Source organism: Peromyscus eremicus, chromosome 3 (genome assembly GCF_949786415.1).
Source record: "Peromyscus eremicus chromosome 3, PerEre_H2_v1, whole genome shotgun sequence".
Classification (NCBI taxonomy): Eukaryota; Metazoa; Chordata; class Mammalia; order Rodentia; family Cricetidae; genus Peromyscus; species Peromyscus eremicus.
Genome location: NC_081418.1, coordinates 123,872,158 through 123,896,429, shown reverse-complemented (window position 1 = coordinate 123,896,429; position 24,272 = coordinate 123,872,158). Strand labels below are relative to the sequence as shown.

The window sequence follows — 24,272 nt, the reverse complement described above, 5'->3', positions numbered from 1 at the left end:
CCTGGTCGGCCTCGCGACGCCGGGCCTCAGTTTCCAACTCCCGAGACAGTTCGGGAACGCATGGCGGCCGTACGCGGGGAGCCCAGGATGGCCGCCCTAACGAACCGGATGTTTTGGGTCTCAGTCACAACCGCCTCGTCATCAGGATATAGTCATTGTAACGCAGTGTCAACGATGGTGACAGTTCATCCTCCGAGAACTTCCCTGTGTTCACAGCGACATCACGCGTGGTTTGGGTGGACGTTACATCGGATGACGTTTTTATACTCACGTACCAAAGCAGGGGATCTGCTTATCATGACTTTCCATTTCTGGCAGAGGTTCAGGGGTGCTTCTCGTTCTTAGCACACCGCAACCGGTTTCTCCCTGATGTTGCCTTGCCTTACTCAATAATGACACATCTCTCTTTTTTTTAAACTTTTATTTATTTTGTTAATTTATGAGACAAGGTCTTACTCTAGCCCTTGGCTGGCTTGGAGTTCAGTATGTAGACCAGGCTAGCCTCGAACTCAAAGCTCCATCTGCTCCAGCATCCTGAGCGTTGGGTTTAAAGTCATGGGTCACTGGCCATCCCTGGCTCACATCTTTTTAAAACAGAGATCAGAACCTAGGCCCAGCAATTAGCCTTTCATTTTAAAAAATTATTGCACACTGAATTATTTCACTTAACATTTACTTGGGCGGATATTTTTTTGTTTTTGTGTTTTTTTTTTTTCTTCTAAGAATCACTCCTGAATTCAGGCTTTTCCCTTTTCATAAAAACAATGTATTTACCTATAACAATTGATTATTCTTTGCAAGCAGATTTTGTTTTGTTTTGTTTTGTTTTTGAGACAGGGTTTCTCTTGTGTATCCCTGGCTGTCCTGGAACTCCCTCTATAGACCAGGCTGGCCTCGAACTATGCCTCCAAGTGCTGGAATTAAAGGTGTGTGCCACCAACTCCCAGCACAAACAGGTTTTTAATAGCTATGTAATATTTCATCATATGAATTGTTAATGACAACTTTTTTGTTTGTGTTTGATTTTGAGACAGGCTCCCTGTGTAGTATAGGCAGGCTTGGAGCTTGCTCCTTAGCGCAAGCTGGTGTCTAGCTTTGGAACCTCTTGCTCCTGCCTCTGAAGTGCTAGGTTTAAAAGTATGTGTCACCATAATGGCATTTACTTATAATAATGTATAATATATGTAATATATAATAATATAATGGTATTTAAATTCTTTATTTTAAACATTTGTTCTGTGCATGGAGTGTTTTGCTTGTTTGTATGTATGTGTTTCTACATTCATGACTGGTGCTTGTAGAAGTCAGAAGAGAGCATCGACACCCCTGGAACCAGAGTCATAGATGGTTGTGAGCCATCTATGGGTGCCAGGAATCCAACCCAGGGCCAGCTGATGCTCTTAACTGCTGAGTCTCTACAGTTTTTAAGTAATAGATTCATATGATTTAAGAAATACATAAAATGAAACAGATCTTCCTGCCATGTCCCTCGTTGATTCCCTGCTCTTGGTAACTATGATTTATCACTTTGTTGTACCTTTTCAGAATTTTCTTCATATATGGAATATATACTTTTGCTTTTTTTTTTTTTTTTTCCAGTAGGGTCTCACTGTAGCTCTGGCTGTCATAAAACTGTGAAGATCAGGCTGGTCTGGAACTCACAGAGATCCATCCTCCTGCCTCTGCCTCCCAAGTGCTGGGAAATGTGTGCCACTATCCCTGGCTCTAGTCTACATTTTTATTCAGTGTTTGTGTGTGTGTGTGTGTGTGTGTGTGTGTGTGTGTGTGTGTGTGTGTGTAGCTCAGGATGGCAGCCAGATCTAAATCTTTATTATGTATACATTGTTCTGCCTGCATATATGCCTGCAGGCCAGAAGAGGGCACCAGATCTCATTACAGATGGTTGTGAGCCACAATGTGATTACTGAGAATTGAACTGAACTCAGGTCCTCTGGAGGAGCAACCAGTGCTCTTAACCTCTGGGCCATCTTTCCAGCCCTCAGTACCTTTCTTAAACAAATTAAAAGATTTTAAGTTGTAAGAATAAATCCTGTTCTGTTTAGCTTGTTGTCCAAGTTGACACTGACTGTAGCTAGCTATTTGAAGGCTTCCTTGTTTGGCTGCACTATGGTGTGTCATGCATAAGTATTGGACGACCATGAGGAGGATGGGTATTTCAGTCTCAGAGTCCGAAGTGCTAGGATTGCAGGTACATGTTGTCATGCCCACTAGAGCCTTTGTAATGTTTGCCTTTCCTAGTCTCCAACGTGGTTCTTAAGCTGTGTGATGACTGTTGATATCTTCTACCAAGTGGTGACCATATGCCAGAGGATGGGTTCTGAAGAGCTAGAAACACGGGAGAAGAAGAGCAGGAAGGCAGGGCTAACAGTGTGGCACAGGAACCAGCAGTGTTGGCTGTCCAGAGCAGCTGGCATAACCTGAAATTTGATTTTAATTTGAATTTATTTTTATTTTATTTTATTATTTTTGTTTTTTCATGGCAAGGTTTCTCTGTGTAACAGCTCTTGGCTTTCTGGGAACTCGTTTTGTAGACCAGACTGGCCTCGAACTCAGAGAGATCTGAGTACCGGGATTAAAGGCGTGCACCACCACACCCAGCAAATTTAAATATTTGTGGGGAGTTTTTTTTTTTTCCTCTATTTGTGATGATACTTTGCTGTTTCTCTGTAGTTAGATTTTGAGTAAGTGTGGAATTAATTTTAGGGGAATAGAGGGAAAGTTGTGTGCCAGGCATTGATCCTGCTGCTGCTGTCTTGCTGATACACATGTGTTTTTATATTTCAGACAATAGATGATTTGCTTCGCTGTGGAATTTGCTTTGAGTATTTCAACATTGCAGTGATAATACCCCAGTGCTCTCACAACTGTAAGTCCATTTTGTTTTATGTTAGTAAAAGCCCAAGATAGCTTTCATTAACACTGAAGATTCATTCACATGTTCATTTTTTATTTTTCATTCCTCTATCTTGTACTTTTAAGAAGGTCTATGTCATCACCTTGTCTTGAATATGGCAGTTTCTTGCAAGGCTGTGGGAGACTTAAAAGAGTAGTGCAGTAGCATTGCTTATCTTCTTTATTAGAAATATGTTTTAAATGCTTAGGGATAAGCTTATTCTTTTATTTGTTAGGTGGTGTGGATTTAACCCTCAAACATACTTAGGCAAGTGCTCTGCCACTCTCCTAAGTATTTTAATAGCTTAAGATTGTGGAGCTTCATTAACCTGTCATTTAGGCCATCTAGTTTATCGAATGCTTAGATTTATGAACTTTTTTGTTCCTCTGCTTTCAAATTGATATTTGTCTTCGAAAGTTAAAAATCAGTTCAGTGTGGCTTTAAAAAAGATGGGGAAGAGCTTTGACAAAAAGTTCTATGACGTCATAATAAGATGCTGGCAGATGTCGGCTTTGTAGACACACCTCCGCTTGACTCTTGAGTGCCACTTACCAAGTGGATGAATTTGTAATTATTGCCCAACGTTTCTCTAAATGTCATAGTCTGTTGAGTAGTTTTTACTTCAGAAGATAGTTCTGAGAATTTATATGCATAACTTGAGGCTGTGGAAGATGGTTTAGTGGGTAAAGTGAGGATATGAGTTCTGATCCCTACTACCCACATAAAAGCCAAGGGTTGTGGTGTACATCTATAGCCTTAGCATTTGTGGACAGAGACAGATGAAATCCTGGGGCCTCACTCTAGTCAGCCTACCTGGAAAACCAACAGTAACAATGTGAATTTCAGGTTCAAAGAGACCTTGTCTCAAAAATAAGATGGAGGGTGATTGAGGAAGACACACAACATTGGCATCCATATGTACATACCCAGACAAGTGCTTCCACATATAATAGACATATCAAAAACAAACCCCCTCACTACTTGGCCCATTTTGAACTATCATTACTTTTCTATTGTTGTGATAAAACACCATGACAGCTTATGGAAGGAAGGGTTTATTTGATGCATTTTCTGCTAGAGAGATAAGAGTCCATTACCATCACAGCAGGGCAGGGAATTGTGGCTGCAGGCAAGGGTGGCACTGGAGCTGGAGGCTAGAGCCTAAGGGCTCACATCTCATACCATAACATGAAGTGGAGAGATGGAACTTGAAATGGACAGTGTCTTTAAACTCTCAAAGCCTGCTCCTAGTGACTAACTTCCTCCAGCAAGGCCACATTTCCTAAGCCTTCCTAAACAATGTCACCAACTAAGAACCACGTATTTAAATGCCTGAGAAAATGGAGGCCATTTCTTTGAAACTACCACAATGGGTCTTTACAAATGATAGTTTTCTTCCAGGTAGAGTCATATGAATAGCCAAGATCAACTTTGGGAACTGTTTCTAAATGTATTTTAATATCTTTACAAACAATAAAAATCATACATTAAAATGAGCATGTTCAATGAGTTCTGACAGATATGTCATATAACAAGTACAGTTAAGTTTCTTCATCAGATAAAGTTCTTCCCATTTCAGTTAATGCGGTCTTTGAAATACCCATAGATCTATCCATAGCTAGATCTAACATGTGGTATTGTCTTGGGTTGATAGGATTGATGGCTCTGAATCCTAGTTATTTATTGCTTGCTGCTCCTTAAACATTCCAGGATTCATCACTGTAAATGACTTTATTCTGTTTCACTCTGCTTGTTTTTTTTTTTTTTTTTTGGAAACAAGCAATAAACACTATGTTTGCACTTAGTTATTAAAGTTTGAATGAGTTAAGAAGCAGCTTAGTTAAACTAGCCCCAAAGTCACTGTGTTGTTATTACAGATGAGGGTCACAAAGTTATGCAGAGCTGCGCTCCTGGACATTCTGGAGTACTGGGCCTTAGTTGATTGGATGGTGTTTTCTTATCAGCTAAAAATAATTATTAAATTTTTGTTGAATTAGTATGATTTAAAGTGATGTGTGTGTGTGTGTGTGTGTTTTATGACCCACATCCACTGAATTAATATAAGTGAGAGTAGAGTTTAAAATAAAAGCAGTAACCTTCCCTGTAGGTGCCTGAGCTCAGCAGCAGCCGTGTTTAGGAATTTGAGACTTAAAATATTGCCTGGGAAACTTCTTATTGTGTGTCTTTAATTACTTTTCTGTTGCTGTAATAAAACACCATGACCAAGGCAACTTATAGAAGAAAGCGATTATTTGGGTTTACAGTTTCAGAGGGTTAAGAGTCCATGACAGTCGTGGTGGGAAGCGTGGCAATAGCCAGGCAGCATGGTGCTGGGACAGTAGCTGAGAGGTCACATCTTAATCCACAACCACAAGGCAGGGAGAGCTAACCAGGAATTCTGTGAGTCTTTTGACACTTCAAAGTCTACCCCTAGTGACACACCTCCTTGAACAAGGCCACACTTTCTAATCCTTCCCTAACTGTTCCACCAAGTAGAGACCTAGTATTCAAATATATGAGCCAGTGGGGCCATTTTCATTCAAATCACCACATTCCAGTAACTGGCCTCCATAGGTTTGTGGCCATATAATAATGCAAAATGCATTTTGTCAAGCTTCAGAAGTCCCCATAGTTTTTCAGTCTCAACACAATTTAAAAGTACAAAGTCTCTTTTGAAACTCAAGGCAGTATTTTAATTGTAACTTCTTGTAAACTCAAAATCAAAAAGCAAATTATACATAATTCCAATGTACCGTGGCATAGAATATACCTTACCATTCCAAAATGGAGGGAGAGGAGCACAGTGAGGAAATACTGGACCAACAGAAGACTGAAACCCAGCAGGACAAACTCTAGCTCCCCTAGCTCTATGTCTGATGTCAGAGGATTGAGATGGTTCTTCCCCTCCTGCTTTGCTGACTGCAGCACACTCTTTGCTCTTGGCCTGGTTCCACATACTCCCTATGTACAACTCTCCTTGGCAGATATCCCAAGGCTCTGGTACCTCTAACATCTTGGGGTCTCGAACACAATCCAGGCTTCACTGTCACAGCTTCATGCAATAGCCTTTCAGGACCTCCATGCTGGGACTCCCCTGCCGAAAGCCTGACCTCAGTGGCTTTATTTAGCCATGGAGGAAGATTCCACAACCACTTTTCTTGTGTATCCTCATGACTTGAAAGCAAGAATCATGTTGATAACATTGCCAAGTTTTACTGCCCAGTTGGGGTAGAGCCTAGCCCCCTCCTTGAGTTACATTTGGACAAGTTTTCCTTTGTTTTCAGCAGCAGAAAATTCCTCAGGCATTTACTAGCTGGATGGGGTCTCACCCTGAGTGCACCCCTCCCTTTATTCTGTTGTATAGCAGGTCTTCGTTAATCTTCTCATCTATTTCAGCACAATCCTTGGCTCTGACATTAAATTTTCTGTTGTTCTTTTTCTTCCCAAATTACTTTTTTTCCCCCACTTGCTCTTTTTCATTGTAGACCTGCATAAGAGTGATTACTAAGAACCTTGGACAGAGTTAGTATTCAACTGTCTTAAAATCTCCTCTACCAAGGAAATTAATCCATTATTTTCAATATAGGTCAAGTGTGGAAAGTAGCCACATTCTTTGCCGAAATTATCACAAGACTGTTTTCTATCCCAGTTGCTAATATTGTTCCCCTCTGAAACCTTTTGAGCTGGGCCTTCTTAGTCCATGTGCTCTTAGCACTGTCATCTTCCAAGCTCCAACTAGGATGTCCATTAAGCCCCACTTCAACTGCTTTCCTAGTCCAGAGTCTAAGCCTTCCACATTCCTCCAAAAGACAGCATGCTCAGGTCTGTCAGAATAATCCCACTCTTGGTACCAACTTTCAGAAATTTCCAGCAACTGTCGGTCACACTTCAGATGTTCTCTTTGGTGCTGGCTTCAGTACAAGTTTCTTTTCTGGTTCCTGGGTGCTTTCTGCTTGGGGACTCTCTTCCCTGTACAGCTGCCTGTCTAGTTTTTTTGGGGAGGGGTAGTAGTTTAGCCTGTGACTTTGTTTTTCTGATGGATCTGAGGAGAGTTTTTGGTTTTTCAGGTTGTTCATAAATGAATGGCAACTGCAGCTTCTTTGCAATGCCCAGAAGAGCTCAACCTGTTTTCTGCCTGTCCTTGGCCATATGTCCCTTCCTTTTCCCCCTTGGGGTACTGTTGTTGGAGCTTGGCAATACTTTATTTGTGAATACTTGCATCATCAAAATCATACTGTTTTTGCTTCCTCAACTTAATTCAGCTGAACTTAGGCTTGGGGTAGAGGAGTCACTACTGGGGTATTATCTATTACACCAGATAGTTTTCTTTGGGAGTGCATTTGACGCTGCTGCCTCAGTTATGAAGAATTTAGTAGATACTTAGTTCCTGCTTGACTTGTAATATAGTTGTCCTGTGCTTTGTTGGCTCTAAAAAACCTTAGACCCGTGTGTTGTTTTGGCATCTGTTAAGTGTAGGGTGGTGGGCATCACAGGGTTAGGATGTGGGTATCTGGCACATGTGTAAAATAAGCCTAGGGCTTCTATGTGTTCCCGTGGCTTATACATGGAGCAAAGAGGGAGTGGTGTGTGCTTACAGAGTTGTGAGAGCTTAGAAATGCGCTGCACTAGATGCGTTTCCTTTCCTTAACAATGCTTTTAGTTACATGTGTAGATACTTGTGGAGCAAGAAGGCCCTAGAAACTTAAAACTATAATGATATAATGATAGAAGTACTCTAGTCTTAGGCCAAAATTTTGTTAAAAGTCAGATTCCTACATTACCGAATAGTGTAACTTCCTGTATTGTTACATTTTGTGTCTTTTTCAGATTGTTCTCTCTGTATAAGAAAATTTTTGTCCTATAAAACACAGTGTCCAACTTGTTGTGTGGTAAGTTTTTATTTTCTTTTTAAAAATTTTGTTGATTGGGGCAAGTTTTTTTGCTTTCTGTGTCCACAGAAATGCATGGGATCATATGTAGTCCTGAATTAAGCCACTTGACTGTTTCTGGGAAAGACTTCTGAAGTATACATAAGAGACTTGGGTTTTGTTCTACTTCTCATCAGATTTTTTATACCCTAAATGTATTTTGTGAAGTAAAAGGCTATATAGTACTCCCTGACTCCTATAATTTATGTTTTTATGGTTCCTAACTATTTATAATTTGTCACTTTGGATGAAAACTACTGGTGGGACTCTTTGTTTGTGAAGGACTGGTGTTTATGTTTGTAGAGGAGGCAAGAGTGTCATGACAACTGGGCTCACCCAAGCCTCCCTGGACTCTTACCACCCTCCCAGACCAGCCCGTCAGAACAAAAAACAGCAAGTATGCTGTCTGTCCCTGAAGCTTTTTCTTGAGGTGAGGACAGGTAGAGAGGGAGATGGAATGGGAAGTTAAACCTGTGTCTGGGGAGAGAAAAAAGAGACATGCTGTCTTGAACAGGACACTGCCAGGAGCTCGAGGTGTGACCATGGTGTCAGGATGTCTGTAAACTGTTTCCCTGTGCCATAAACAGTGCAGTTGCCTCCAGCCTCGGAGGTCTTGGCCACTGCTGTGCTGCCTTTGTTCAGCTGGACTGAGCACCAAGGAGAACCAGATAGCATCCATGCTGCAGTGCTGGATGGTGTTTTTGTAGTTTTGAGTTCTTATTTTTAACCTTCTTTGAACACTTAATGCCTCTTGCAGTGTTATTACTTAGAAACTCCTCTCTTCTGTTTCTGAGTAATTTGGGGAAAGCTAGAGTTTTGGTATTTTGAAGAAAAATCCTTGCTCATGTTGAGTTTTGTCTTAATTGGTGCAGAGTAAATAGCAGATAGTTTTAACATGCTTTTGAGAGCTGTTATCAGGCTTCCAGTTAGCAGGTCCTGATTCACTGGCTAAAGTTCTGCGTTAGTATGAGATGAATTCACTTTATTTTGAGGCTTTCCTGGAAGACTAGTGGGACAGAGAGCTCCAGGAAGACAGGTCAGACATTTTCAAAAGCAAGATTGTGACAAATTAATTACTGTTTTTGACCTTTTCCATCTGTTGTTTCTCTTTTCTAGACAGTAACAGAACCAGACCTGAGAAATAATCGCCTTTTAGATGAACTGGTAAAAAGCATGAATTTTGCACGGTATGATTCAGTTTTGTGACTAACCCCTAACTGCCTTTGCGCTTTGTGTGCACCTCCTCCCCATCCCCGTTCAGTTAGGGACTGCAGGGTTGCATCCTGGAGCGGAAGAAGGGACGTGATGATAGCCACTGCACACATGCGAGGCTCTAATATGGAGTCATAGGGTCTTCTCTATGTGACAGAAAGTCTCCGCTTCTGAACAACGAAGAGTCAAAGGGTAGCTAAATTGGCTCTTTACTCATAGTTGGTGTTGTATTGCTACTGGGGTGTTAGGCTTTGAGGCTTTTTAGTGGACAGCACGAGAGAATATATGTGTTTATGCAGTTGTGTATACTAACACTTTCGTGTACACATACCTGTAATTGGTTCTGTTTGTATGTTTTAACCTATTAATCAGATTTACTCAGCATGTATAATATGGTATGCTGTGTGAGACATGCAACTGCTTCTCTGTAAAGTTCTCGTATATAGCTTTGCTCCTTCACTGTCAAGTGCATGAATGTGTGAATACGAGTTTGGTTACCCAAAAGGGTATAAAAAGGCATGTTTTACCAAACATATCTGACATTGTTTTAATCATGTTATTAGTTCACATGTCCGTATATAGAACTTGTTGGCTTGTTGGAACATTCTTGGAGATACTTTACTTTGCTTCTAAAAATATCATCAGACTGCCATTAGAATTGTACATTTATTCATTTTCCTAATGCTTATTCCAGTAACTCTAGTTAGCTGTTTCCTTAGTGAGGCCACAGAAAGATGGTGTATTTTTCTAGATTAAGAAACTACGTGGTTCTCTGATTCTCCTGTTGAAGTCATTGCTTTCTTATTGTAGTCTCTTGTCTATCAATACTTTTTTTTTTGCAGGGGGGAGGGATATGTGTGGATGTGACATGTGTACTTGTTAACATAGTTACACTTGCATGTGTGTGAGGGTATGGAAGCTGGAGATAAGTATTGGGTGTCTGTCTTTGATCACTCTCCACATTTTTGGGGAGTGTTTCTCACTGACTTGAAGTTCGAAAATTTAGGTAGGCTGACTAGCTAATAAGTTTCAGGGGTCTGCCTGTCTCTGCCTGGCTAGCCCCAACTTTTTATGGGGGTCCTGGGGCTAACTCAGGTCATCTTGCTTCCACCAAAGTCACTTAATGACTGAGCCGTCTCTTCAGCTTGTGTGTCTGTATTTGAAGCTCCCCGATGGGCTCTTGTCATTCTCCTGTGCTTGCTTTCTTGGCATTACCACTGTTACCGTCATCCTTGAGGTGCACATTTCTTGGAAGTTCACCATGTGCAGTGCTATGGTATGTCATCTGCAGAATGAATAGGGATGAAATAGAAGTTAATCGATATCATTACTTGTTTGAACTCTGGTCTAAGATTGATGAGGGAAGAACTTTAATCTTATGATGAAAATGTAAGGTATTTATATTGCTTGTTGATTTTATTTCTTGTGTTTCTCATCTGCCATTACCATTTCACATGCCATTTTGATTTTTAAAAATTTAATATTCTAAATTGAATAATAGGAAGATATGGGAAATAATTTAAGAGGTTTCAGATACAGGATGATATGGATCTTTTACATTTTTATTTTTATTTTACATTTACATTACATTACAGTGACCTTTTGGCATTCATTTTCAAAGAACACACTTTTTCTTGGCTCATTTTAAATGTTCTTAGCCAGGTGTGGTAGCTCTCCTTCATTCTACCATTTGGGAAGCAGAGGTTAGAGGATCATGGGTTTGAGGCTAGCTTGGGTTACATAACAATACCCTGTGTTTTAGGGAAGACATTTTTAATCTTCTGTTTTGAAGAAAAGTTTAGTTAGATTTTTTTTGTTGTTGTGTTTTTGTAAGGAGAGCATTATTCCTGCCCTAAGTGGTAAAAGTATTATTATTATTTTTTTTTAATAGAGGTCAGTCTCCATTTATAGTATTGGTTTTATGAATTGTTTGGGTTGGTCAAGTTTGGAGCTTTCTTTTGGTACTCCATATGTAAGAATATACACATTTTAGTCTGACCCCTCCCCAAGGCAGTTGATGATTCTTAGGGAATGAGGAGTCATTTTCTTTTCTTTTCTTTCTTTTTTTTTTTTTTTTTGGAGATAGAGTTTCTCTGTGTAGTCCTGGCTGTCCTGGAACTTGGAGATCTGCCTGCCTCTGCCTCCAGTGCTAGTATTAAAGGTGTGCAACACCACCACCTGGCAAGAAGTCATTTTCTTTACTGAGGTAGCCATTGGTAAGCCTTCTCTGTTCTAGTAAGTAACCCCAGACCTATTCTCATGCATGCAACCCCAAGTAAATTCAGTAGGTCAAAACAAAACAGAAGACATGAAAGTAGGAAGATAGGACCAGGGCTTGTTGGGAAGAAGAGTTCCGAGGGAAGGGGGGGAGGGTAATAGAGGGCAAGGGAGGTGAATATGGTCAGAGTACAGTTTTATATGTTTGAAATTGTCAGAGAATTTACAAGAACATTTTAGATAACAATTACAGCAGATAATGCTCTTAGCATCTTACAAGCAGGATGTGAGTTCCCCTGTGGTTGTGGTTGTGTTGTCATTGATAGCATGCTGGCTTTACATTCAGGTGGCACTGGGCTCCAGTCCTGGTTCTCTAGTTATGATAACAATTAAGAGATTTACCCTTTTGACCTCTGTGTCTTCATCTGAAAAGATAAATGATGCTGTTGATGGGATTACAGATGAGAGTTATATGAAGGTCTTTTCGATAGTACTTAGTACATAGGAATCCAAAACCAGATTTCTGTCACTACTGTGCTTTTCCATCTCACACATTGATTCTTGTTTGATTCTTAGCACCCACATGGCAGCTCACAAAGGTCTCTAACTCCAGTCCCAGGAGACTCAATTCCTTCTTCTGGCCTCTGCAGGCACTGCATACACATAGTACACAGATACATGTAGGTAAAAACTCATACATGTAAAATGAAAAAAGACAAAAAAAAATGCTTTAGCGGCCTCTGTCTTCTTCATCAGATGATTCTAAGCTGCTGTTTGTGTGTTTCAGATTAGAGCAAACACTTGCAGGGACTCCAGTGGTGTAGATAAATTCATTATATGGCCTTAATGACTTATGCACCTAGAGACATATTGTGAGTTTTGATTCTTGGCCACATTCTACATTCTAAAGAGATGAGGCTACTTGTGTAGTTAACAAGTCAGCAAGCTCTTCTATACTTGCTGAGTCACAGTTATTATATTCAGAGCAAGATGCCCTGTGGCGGGCTGTTTTGTGGCTCTGCCAGCTGTCTGAGATCTAATCTGTATGCTTTCCAACTAGATGACTTGATGACTTGGACCTGGGACTTTATTTACCCATCTGTATAATAAAATGCTGATTCCTTTCTGATAGTCTTTCCAGCTCTAAAAGTCCATAATCTGTCCTTGAGATAGCTGAGTGTCTGTGATGAGTGCTGTTAGGTTCTGCAGTGCCAGATCACTTTGATAAGGATTCATAAGGGAAAGTGACCAATTCCATTTCAATGTAAACATCAATTGGGAAATTAGCATTTTCACTCAACTTACTTTAGTGTATATAAATTATAAAATGTTTCTTGGTTTTAGATGTTCTCTCTTTTCATGTTTCTCAAGTCTTCCAACAGACTTTTCTTCCACATGTCAACAGCGTATCTCATATTTATCCTTGAGCCTCCTAAGAGCAAATAATGCTTAACATGTGCAGAGGGGACTGCTGATGCTCTTCTCTGTTCCATAGATGATTGCTGTGACTCCGTGAACAGCAGCACTTGTGTGTGTGTGTGTGTGTGTGTGTGTGTGTGTGTGTGTGTTGGACGTGTGTGCCATGGTATGTGTATGGAGGTGTTGTGGGAATATTAGTTGAAGATGTGTTACATTCATTTATGCCATGGAATATTTGTTTAATCATGCAAAGATGTGTTGCATTCTTTTATGTTGCATTTGTTTAACTCTGTGAAGCTGTTTGTTACTTCGCCTGTCTAAAACACCTGATTGGTCTCCTAAAGAGCTGAATTGCCAGTAGCTAGGCAGGAGAGAGAAATGGGAAAGAGGAAAGAAAAGATATATAAAAATGGAGAAAGGTAAAAGCCCAGAGGCAAAAGGTAGATAGGATAATTTCAGTTAAGAAAAGCTGGCTAGAAATAAGCCAAGCTAAGACTGGGCATTTATAAGAAAGAATAAGTCTCTGTGATTATTTGGGAGTTGGGTGGCAGGTCCCCCAAAGAGTAAAGAGTTAAAACAAACAAACAAATAAACAAAAACCCAACAACGTGGAGATCAAAGGACAACTATCAATATCATTCTTTGCTTTTCCACTTTGTTTGAGATGGGATCTCTTTGTCACTGCATAAACAGCCTAGCTGGCCCCTGAGCTTCTGGAATTTGTCTTGTGTCTGCCTCTCATCTCTCCACAGGGGCACCCTGGGATTGCAGGTGTTGTGTTACTACATCTGGCTTTTATACGACTTCTGGGGACCCAAACTCAGGTTGTAGAGCTTGTATGGTGAGCACTTTTCCCTACTGTCTGCTCAGCCCTGCACTGAAACTATCCTTTTAACTACTCTAGCTAAAGACTTTTGGTGTCTCTCTGAACTTGCTTTTATTACCACTTAATTTGTTAATCCACTAATAAGTCCCACTGGCTGTATCTTCACAATGCTTCCCAAGGCTGAGTCTTTGATCACCTTACTATCTAGAATCTGGTCCAAGTCAATGCCATCCTACTGGACCATGACCATTTCCTAATTGTATTCTTACTTTTACTTAGGCTCTCCTAAAATCCTTCCTGATGGTAGTAACTAAAGTGATTCCTTTAAAGCAAAAAGTCGGGTCATGTGTAAAGAGAAAAGATGACTTTGGTCCTTCTGGAGCTTTCAGTCCAAGATTGGGAGGTCTTCTGGGCTTACGTCTTTGGTGAGGATGGTACGTTGTAGTAAAAGGACATTTTGGAGCAAGTGCTTGCATTCCAGGTGAGAGACAGAAGATAAGGACTGTGCCCATAGTCCTGTGTTAGGACATGCTCCAGCGGCCTTAAGGACCTCCCATCGTGACCTACCTCTTAAATTAGATCCACAGCAACCCCCAGACTAACACCATTGAACACTCAGGCCTCCAGGGAGCATTTAACATCCAGATGGTTGAATTCTCCATCTCACTGGAGCAGGAGCCCAAGTCCTTTCTGAGTTAGTCCTCTGGTTGCCTGCCATCTTGCTTCCTCTCAGCCTTCATGTTTGCCCTTTATTCAGTTGCAAGCCTTCTTATTTTTCCGCTATGTTGCTTTTAGGCCTAGACTTTGTGCTTGCTGTTCTTTGTAGGTGAACCAGTGTCTTCCCAGGTGGCCGCCTGGCTAAGACCCACTTTCTCTGAACTCTGTTGTCATAAGTTACCTTCTTAGGGAGGCTTTCTGACCAGCTATAAAGAACCCTTACCTAAAGAACCCTTACCTCATCTTCTCATGCTTGGCCGCATTTTATTTTATTTTGGTTTAATTTAGTTTAGCTTTTTTTGCGTGGGGCTGGCACCCTGAGCCTTCCACATGCTAGGGAATCTCTCTAACACTGAGCTGTTTTCTTAGCCCTTTGGCTCCATTGTATTATTACTTTTCATATAGGTTGTATAAGCCTGTTCTTTCCCCCTTATTTTATAACTTTCATGAGTATAGGATTTGCTTTCTATTGTGCTTCTCTGGCAAGAGTAGGTGGTACTGGAATAAGTTAATGGATTTTAATTTTAGCCCCGAGAATAGTTTATTGTGACCTTGCTGCTACTGTCTGCCATAGTCTTTATTGGCATGCCTTGAAATAAGAGAGCCATTTGGAATTAAATTCATTTGAATTGTGGAAGATAGGCAAAAATTATCACTAGTATGCTGAGAGGATCAGTGGTGTCTCATCTGCAGTTGAATACTGTCTCCTCTCTTTGTGTTTACGAGAGGAAGGGATTTTTTCCAGAACCTTCTTTGTACTAAATCAGAGACTGGAAGGAAAAGAGACTACTGAAGAGGATGGTTCTGTGTGTGTGTGTGTGTGTGTGTGTGTGTGTGTGTGTGTGTGTGTGTGTATGTGTGTGTGTGTGTGTGTGTGTATGTGTGTGTGTTTTCAATTTCTGTTTCTTCTCTAAGACCAAGGTCCTTAGGTGTTGGTTTTTAGTCTTCCTGCTTTTCCCTCCCTCCAACTTCCTCCTCTCCCGTCTTCCCTTCTTTCTCCATCTCCCTCCTCTTGTCTGATCTCTCTCCCTCCTTTTCTTGGTTTTTGTTAGACATGGCATCACTATGTACCTGAAATTGGGCTTGAATTAGAATCTTCTGCTTCAGCCTCCTGAATGTTGAGATTATAGGCACGCGCCACCACCCTTAGCTTAGTTTTTCTTTATTTTTAGTCTTTGTTGTTTTAATTGTGGAGGAATTTAAATATATGTGAAAGTAGAGAAGATAGTATAATGAACCCACCCTCTTTCCTACTTGTACCTAACTTTTCCTGTGGGAGTGAACATTTTTCTTTCTCTTTTTGTAGTTTTTTTTTTGTTTGTTTTTGTTTTTTGTTTTTTGTTTTTTTTTTGATTTTCGAGACAGGGTTTCTCTGTGCAGCTTTGCGCCTTTCCTGGAACTCACTTGGTAGCCCAGGCTGGCCTCGAACTCACAGAGATCCGCCTGGTTCTGCCTCCCGAGTGCTGGGATTAAAGGCGTGCGCCACCACCGCCCGGCCTCTTTTTGTAGTTTTTATGCTTATCCCTGGCTCCTGTTTTTGTTCTTACCTTTGGCTCAGGACATTTTCTGCAGTTTTAAGGGAGAGATGGTGGTGGTAGACATCTGTGTCTGGTCAGTCGTGGGGGAGATGTCTCATTTGCTATCACTAATGATTGATACTAGCGAATTGTTGTTTTTTAAGTAACATTTTATCAGATTGAGTTCTAGTCCTGCCAGGGCTGCATAGTGAGACCCTGCATAGAAAGAAAAGAAGAGAGAAAAGGAAGGAGGGAGGGAGGTAAACAAAGAAGCAGAGCCTTGATAAACCCAGACAGGCAGGAAAGGAAAACTATACTCCAATAGTCTTTCACAAGCAGTCACAAAAATCATTGGCGAAATAGTAAAACCTAGGCATAAAAATTTAAGATACATTGAAAAATCAACTAATGTAACTATATTAGCAAGATAAAGTAGAAAAATGTATCTAATCATAATCAATGCAGAAAATGCATTTGATACAATTTGGTACTAATTCATTGTAAAAATAAACCTCTCATCTGTTTCTTTTGAATATTTTATGGCTTGATTAGTAGCTATTTTCTTTTTTCTTTATGAAGATTGGGGACCAAACGTTGTAGAAGCTGCAAAACCTTTCTTTGATTTTGAACAAAAGTGTATTTTGTTCTGACAAGCAATTAAATTATCAGCTCTTGTTCCATTAAAGGTTGATGCAATGTATTATTAGATTCTATTTTAATTTTACACACACATGTATACATGCATACACTAGTTTTACACATGTAGAAGTAAACACACATATGCATGAGTGCACATTTGTGTAAACACACATTCTGTGCATACAATGTGGTCCCCTTTGCTGAGGTACAGCCTCTGTGACATCTCACCACTATCCCCATGGTCTTCATAAGAGTATTTCCCCTTTGGCTGGGCTAAGCTAAACATCTTTCCAGCACTGGCTGCTGGCATCTGTTTACCCATGTCTGTTTCCTACCAGACCCTGTGGGTTTTTTTTTTTTTTTTCTTCCTTGTATACCCTGGAGATGATTGCAGATGGGTGAGAAGTTTCCTTTTCGTAGCTCCCACATGCCAAGCACCCTGTATCCCTAGTCCTCATCACCTCTGCCCAGAATTGTGCGCTCCTCTTTCTAGACGGTGAGTTTGGTTGTGATTGTGGCATAAATTCTGTGTTTCAGAGAAACAAGGGTTAATTGGGAAGATCCCAGTTACAATGTCTAATTTGACATCTTAATTTCCCATCTTTTTTTCCCTCCTTTGGTATGTGTTTCCAGGACTCGCCTGTTGCAGTTTGCTTTAGAGTCACCACCCATATCTCCCGTGTCTTCCACCTCAAAGAAAGTTGCTGTTAAAGTACATAATGCTGAAGCCATCAAACATCCTGTCAAACAGGGGAACAGGCTCATGGACAAGTTTCTGGTTAGAGAAACTGGTGAGTGTGTAGCAGACTTGTTGGGAAAAGAAAACGACAGGAAATTCAGCCCTCACAAAGAGATAAGCACCTCTGCTGAGATTAAAGAGACAAGTCTGGTCGGAAAGGCGGTACTTGGTCCCTCGGATGCTAATGGTCCTGTGACACCCTCTACATCCACCATGAAGCTGGATACTAAAGGTAGTAGGAAGTCATTTTTATGTATGCCTTTTCAAACTTAAGGAAATCTCATTCACGTGGTGTAAGATTAATAGGCATTACTTTTGAGGGGGAAGTAAGAGGGATAGACCAGGTTTCACCTTACCATGCCTCAGACATTGATGCAGTCAGTGCTTAGAGGTAGGTTTCTTGTCTTTTTCATAGAATAGGAATCAGGAAGATTCTTGCAGAAGTGAAATAGTTTAGTTAATGCTTCTCAGGGTAGCTTTCTGTTTTTAGGTTGGAAACCTCTCACCTCCAGTTCCAGTTAACTTTTTTTTTCTTTTTCTTTTTTCTTTTTTCTTTGAGACGGGGTTTCTCTGTGTAGTTTTGGAGCCTGTCCTGGAACACACTCTATAGACCAGGCTGGCTTCAAATTCACAGAGAGCTGCCTGGCTCTGCCTCCCAGTGCTGGGATTAAAGGCGTGTACCACCACCACCCGGCCATCCATCCAGTTAACTCTTAAAGAGGCCTCCATTTTATACTACTGGTTGAACATTTCCTTGATGCTCTGCCTGTAGCTGAATGCCTTTTGGCATATGACATGTGCTTCAGTGACCCTGCCTTATTTTCTAGCTCTCCCTCCCAGAATGTCTCTGAAGCCAAGTTGTTATCTCACTCTTCCTATAGTGCACCCATAGACTGGCAGAGCAAGTGGAAACCAGAGCTGGTGTGCCACCTGTTTGGGAAATACAAGTTTACTAGAGCACACTCTCTTCCTTGGTTTACATATTGTCTCTGATGTTTTCATGCTGCAGTGTGCAGTGGCCTAGTGGTGACAGAGCCAGGATTATGGTGTGAAGGGTGATCTGGAGAGCCCACAACCAATCTCTATGACCCCATCTTTTACTAGGAATGTGTGTCTTTAGCAAACCCATACAACCCACAGTTGAACGCCAGTAGTGTTTGTGAGGATTTTTGTTTGTTTTTCGATGTTTTTAGCATCACAGGGACATGTTTTCAATTCTTGTAGAACTTTTTTTCCCAAATGAAATCTTAGAATGAATCATAACATATAAAATAGATACAATTCTCTGTGTTCTATTAAAAATCAGAGTAGGGAACCTAGAGAGTGTGGCCACAAGTCTCCCTTCTTTGGCCACTGCTTTTTACCCGTGGTACCTCCATATTCACTGATACCTCCATATTCACTGTATCTCCACAAAGCTGCAGCGTTAATAAGGCATACCTGGCCCAGGAGCAGAGAGGGTTAGTAGGTTTAGCCAGATTGCACCAAGCCAGCCAGGCCTTGGTTTTATCATCGTTGTAACTTCATTACAGAGTTGTTGAGATTGCTTCTGTCCTGTGTAAGATGGTCCTAGGGCCTGGAAAAACTCAGCATTATGGTTTGCTGGTACCTTGGTAGAAAAGTTACAACTTCCAAACTAACTTGCAGTCTCTAGGCCTAGGATTCTGATTATGTGACTTCCCCCAAAGTAGCTAGTTACTAGTAACCCATTTGTCTGTTCTCCTTACTCTTGTGGGTTTTTCTAAGAGTAGATTATCTGAGATTCTGTCTTTTCTCTTAATTTTACCCTTTCTCTGGCTAACAAAGTCTCTCTCTCTCTCTCTCTCTCTCTCTCTCTCTCTCTCTCTTTCTTTTTTAAATGCAGTGTCTTGTCCTGTTTGTGGGGTCAGCATTCCAGAAAATCACATCAATAAGCATTTAGACAGTTGCTTGTCACGTGAGGAGAAGAAGGAGAGCCTCAGAAGGTAAGAAAGCTGGGCGTAGCCGCTGCCCTGCTTTGGCTGGGTGCTTCTGTGGGCTTAGCTGCTGCCCTGCTTTGGCTGGGTGCTTCTGTGGGCTTAGCCGCTGCCCTGCTTTGGCTGGGTGCTTCTGTGCTTTGTAGACGTGCATCAAACTAGGACTCCTTTTGTCCTGGTGACTAGTACTCCTGTTTCCTTTACTGCTTGATTTTCTCTTTAACAACTGGTTCCTTTTCCATCCCCTCACTCTTGTTCCTTCTTCAGCTCACACTCTGCTATATGTCAGTAGTGGATCCGTGCTTTAGAGAAACTACAGACTTAGAATCACTTGTCTTTTTTGTTGTTGTTGTTGTTGTTTTTTTGAGACAGAGTTTCTCAGTGTAGCCCTGGCTCTCCTGGAACTCACTCTGTAGACCAGACTGGCCTTGAACTCATAGAGATCTGCCTAGGTATGCACCACCACCACCAGGCTAATTCACTTATCTTTTAAACTTACTTTCTTTTTAGAATTCTCAAGCTGTCATGTAAAGGCCTTGCCCCCAAAAAGCAAAAAACAGCTTGAATTTGGAACATATAAAATCTTTCATTAATTCTTAGGATGTTTTAATATTTTAAATAAAATCTTTAAATAATTTAATATTTTAAATATTAATTTAAATCAAACTTATTCTATATTTATCTCTCTGTCTGTATTTATGTGGTACTGAGAATTAAGTCCAAAGCCTACTACCTAGTGAGCTTCAAAAATCAGTTTTTGAATAGGCTGTTCTAGTAACGTGTGTAAAAATGATACAGAAGAATATTTTTGGCTGAGTATGGTAGTATATGCCTGCAATCCTAGCATTCAGGAGGCTGAGGCAGGAGAATCAAGGGTAACATAGACTGCTGAAAAGTAGGTCAGCCCAAGCTGCATGGTGACATTCCAGCCCTACGTCCTTATTTCCTCCTTCCTTGCCAGAGAGTGTATGGACCGTAATGATCTTCTCTCCTCCAAAACACCAAGAGATGGTATTACTAATAAATTGTGAGGTCAGTATTTGTACCTAAACTACTTTGCTATTTTGCCTCCTTTGTGTATCAAAGTCACCAAGTCTAAAACTAGTCCACTTTGTGTGTTCAGGAGTGATGTTTTAATTGAAGTTAAATTGCAGGGCTTCAGGAATCTGGCTGGTAGAGACAATAAGGAAGCAGAAGTGTCGTGTTTGAGTCTGGTGATGGTAGAGAGATGTGGTTGGGAGAGGCATGGGCAGCAAGGTCAAGGGCAGAGTTTATTTTTAGAGGTAGGGTACAGGCCTCAATCTTCTGCCACTGTCAGATAATAAGTAGAACAGTGGTGAGCACAGGGAATGAAGTTGGGGAAAGGTGGAGAGAGTAGGTGGAATCGAGAGAGCTGTGGAAAAGAGGAGGTTGACGATGGTAGTAGTGATGCCTGGAAAGTCGGAGGAGGGGAATGATTGGCTCTTCTGTTTTGAAGAGATTCTCCCCAAAGCATTCTCTCCAAAGACAGGACCATCTTACTGATTTAATTATGAAAACTACAAAGGTGCCACTCAATTTTTATGAGTAAGTTTGGAGTGAATGCAGGTTTCAAGGGACAGGCTGTACTGGTGTAACTTACAAAGGCTGATATTGAAGTGTGGCGATGTGTTGCTAACTCACAGCACAAGCTGTCCTTGACTCCAAGCCTGAGCAGTCCTGTGCTCACAAGGACTGCCTTCTTGTACCCACAAGTTTGTTGATGGGAATAGAATTTAGATGTTTATGTTGCTTAGTGAGGGGGAATTTGGAGTAACACAAATCAGTAGCTCCCAGGATGACTTCTAGGCCATCAGTATCTCATGACTTGCTTTTTTTCTTCTGTTTCTCCCCAGAGAATGAGTCGAAAGTAGAAAAGCTGAATATTTTCTTCCTGGAGAGTAAGAAATTGGCACTGATAATCTTTTTTAGACTGTTCTCTTTCTAGACATAGCTGTTGTATTCTTCTAATACTTTGAGCTCTGTTCAGTGGTGGTCCAAATCTGGCTGCACAGAGAGCCCTGCCAGTTGGTCCTCAGTACAGCTTAGAACTGTATCACTCTTAGCAGATTGAAGGTGCTGAGAAGTCCTCCACTCAGGTAGCTGCTGGAGTTTGTTGTGTTTCATAACTCCTGATTGTTTTTTACTCCAAGGTGGTGGTTTTTTGTTTTTTTATTTTATTTTATTTTATTTTATTTTGTTTTGTTTTTGTCCTCACAAGTCCTTTTCTACAAAATTGTTCAGGCACACTTAGGGAAACACGGAGCTAAATCTTTTTGGTTATATCCTGGCCTGGGTTTTGGTCACCTAAGAGTCTCTGTGTCTTACAGTCTCTTTTTACAACACTAAAATGTCAGCTGCTGGGTGTGGCTGCTAGCTCTTACCCCACTCTATGTGGAACTGTCAGTTGGTTCAGAGTACAACTCTTTCTATTGAAGTCCTGGTTCTGAGACTTTGACATGTGATTCAGCTTCACTGAGTCAGCATAGACAAGATCAGTGTCATGTGATGCTTGGGGAACTGCTTCTTTGGCTTCATAATGTCAAATTCTGTGTTTTATTTTAATTTTATATGCATTGGTGTTTTGTCTGCATGTATGTCTGTGTGAGGATGTCAGAAGCCCTGGAACTGGAGTTACAGACAGGTGTGAGCTGCCATGTGGGTGCTGGGAATTGAACCTGGGTCCCCTGGAAGAACAGCCAGCCAGTGCTCTTAACTGCTGAGCTATCTCTCCAGCCCCTATAGATTCAAATTCTTGACAGAGATGGTTGATGTCTGGTGTTGCTTTCATTGTGAATGCCAGTGGACACTACAGATCTTTGTTAGAATTTCATAGTCGTAAATGTAATTGTCTGTCCTTGATAAAATAAATGTTTTAGTTAGAGACTTAATGAATTGTTCCTCCTTTTGTGCTTGTCATAAACACTGCAAAATGATTCAGTTGAACTTCCTACTGTGATTTTATTTTACCATAATGTCAGCAATCTTGTAGAGCCCAACTGGATGACATTATAAGAAGAATGGTTTGGGAAAAATATACTCTGTTGAGGTTTGCAGGTCTTTTTATAATTAAGTAGTCATTTCTGACTTTCAGGCATAAAACTGACTAACAGAGCATAAAAGAGATTTAGCCAGAAAATGATCCTTGTGCGAGTAGAACTGTTTTATCTATACTTGACTGTAATAGTGCTCTCAGTATGACCTTTGGACTACTGCCTCAGATTTACCTTAGGAAACTGGAAAGTAAAGATTTTCAGTTTCCACTTCAGGCCTGCACCATGTGGCTGCATGCTGCAGAGAAAGTGACTGAGCATCTGCATTTAAAGCACACTGTCCTGGTAGTTCTGAGCACAGCTTTTTTGAACTCTCCATGCTTATCTTTTAAAAAATTTTTTACTTTAAGCCCTGTTACCCTTAAGATCTTACTAATTTGCTATTGTTATTTTGAAATGATTGCAATTGTAAAAACCACTTTGAAAACTGCTTATTATGTACTTAATTGCCCATAGGGCTGAACCTCTAGTCAGAATGCATATACTGACACCCTGGCCCATCTAGCTTCGTTTGTGTGGGTGTGGATAGGCATGTTCATGTATAGGGGGTGTATGTGTATGTTAGCATGTGTGTGAAAGACAGAGGTCAATCCTGGGTATCATACTCAGGAGTATATTCTACCTTGTTCTTTGAGGCAGAGTCTCTCAATGGGACTTGGCCTTGCTGGTTAGTTAGGCTATCTGGCTAGCAAGCTCTAGGGATGCCCTTGTTTTCACATCCCGAACTTTTTATATGGATGCCAGAGGTCAAACTCATGCTTGTGAGGCAAGCACTTCATTGACTAAACTAAGAAGATCTCCCTATCCTCTTCTTTTTTATCTTAATGGCTCAACTATTTTTCTAGTCAGCCAGGTGTTATGAAGGTAAATTACTCTTTTATTGAGACTGTTTGATAATTCACAATAATCCTCAGATCTCTTTCTCTCTCTCTCTCTTTTTCCATTTTAGTTCTGCTCACAAAAGGAAGCCGCTGCCCAAAACTGTGTATAACTTGCTCTCTGACCGTGATTTAAAGAAAAAGATGAAACAGCATGGATTATCTATTCAAGGAAACAAACAGCAGCTTATTAAAAGGCACCAAGAATTTGTACACATGTACAATGCCCAGTGTGATGCTTTGCATCCTAAATCAGGTAGAGTAATACATTTGTGCTCATCTTTGGATAAAGCAAGTATGTAGCTCAGAGATTATAAGGAAGAATTTTCATAAGTACCTTTTTGGCAGTAGTTGAGAATTTTTTCGAGAGCTACCTGGAGAACACTATGCTAAGGCCATCTTCTTCTCAGGTGGTCTCATAGCCCCAGTTCCCTTTGCAGAGGAATCACTTTTGCCAGTTTTTTGAGTATCTTTCCAGAGATGGCATGGTGGTAAAATGATCTAGAGTCCTGCAGTCCTACTACTTTATGCTGAGTGACTGTGAATAAGTCACATCTCTGTACTTTAGTTTTCTCATCTGTAAAATGAGGATTATAATCCTACATGTTGTATAGTGTCTTTGAGGTGGTAGGATGCATCCAAACTATCTAGTACAGTACCTCAGCAAGTTCTTAGCACTCCATGGATGTTTCCATTATGATTATTATACGCAAACAGGCATCCTTAGTCGGTAGTGATTCATAAAAATGTCAGTATCCTCCATGTAGTTTTCACTTGACCATGCATACATTTTGGAGTTCTTTATAGGTAAGAACTCCAACATTTAGAATTGCTTTATGTTTGAAAAAATGAAGACTGATACAAAAAACCAGAAAAGTGCATGTTATGTTAAATTTTCATTAAGTGAAAATGCCTCCTAGATTATGGTCAATATTCTAGAATCTCCTTCCTCCAAGTCTGGTTGTCTCCATACATCTGACCACTGTTTATTCACTCTGCCTCACTGAGCTAAATGAGTTGGGTAATAGCCACAAGTTTATCCCTAGTTTTAGTGCCTTCATGGTTAAAGCTCTTTTTTGCTACACTACATTTCTGTCCACTACTTTACCCAGGCTCAAGCTCCTTTTCTTTTCAAATTGTATACTTTTTATTATTTTTCTTTTCTGTTTTTTGTGAATTAGGATAAGTGTATTGAGCAGTAGCCATGCCATAGCTTGAATGTTACACTATTACAAGATTT

General features: G+C 40.6%; 1 protein-coding gene across 9 annotated transcripts in view; it reads left to right on the top strand.

Moving 5' to 3' along the window:
* Rad18 (RAD18 E3 ubiquitin protein ligase) overlaps positions 1-24,272 on the top strand; it is a 96,405-nt gene that overhangs the window by 218 nt on the left and 71,915 nt on the right. For 3 of the 9 annotated variants that reach the window (XM_059258314.1, XM_059258313.1, XM_059258316.1), the window contains exons 1-7: positions 461-926; positions 2,806-2,887; positions 7,742-7,803; positions 8,959-9,029; positions 17,023-17,360; positions 18,993-19,092; positions 23,104-23,288. In XM_059258314.1, the coding sequence (XP_059114297.1) occupies positions 765-926; positions 2,806-2,887; positions 7,742-7,803; positions 8,959-9,029; positions 17,023-17,360; positions 18,993-19,092; positions 23,104-23,288 (1,000 nt within the window). In that variant the 5' untranslated portion in view covers positions 461-764. Of the gene's footprint in view, positions 1-460; positions 927-2,805; positions 2,888-3,438; positions 3,482-7,741; positions 7,804-8,958; positions 9,030-13,466; positions 13,532-17,022; positions 17,361-18,992; positions 19,093-23,103; positions 23,289-24,272 lie in introns of those variants that run through there. The other 6 variants (XM_059258321.1, XM_059258315.1, XM_059258318.1 and 3 more) reach the window with 5 other exon arrangements.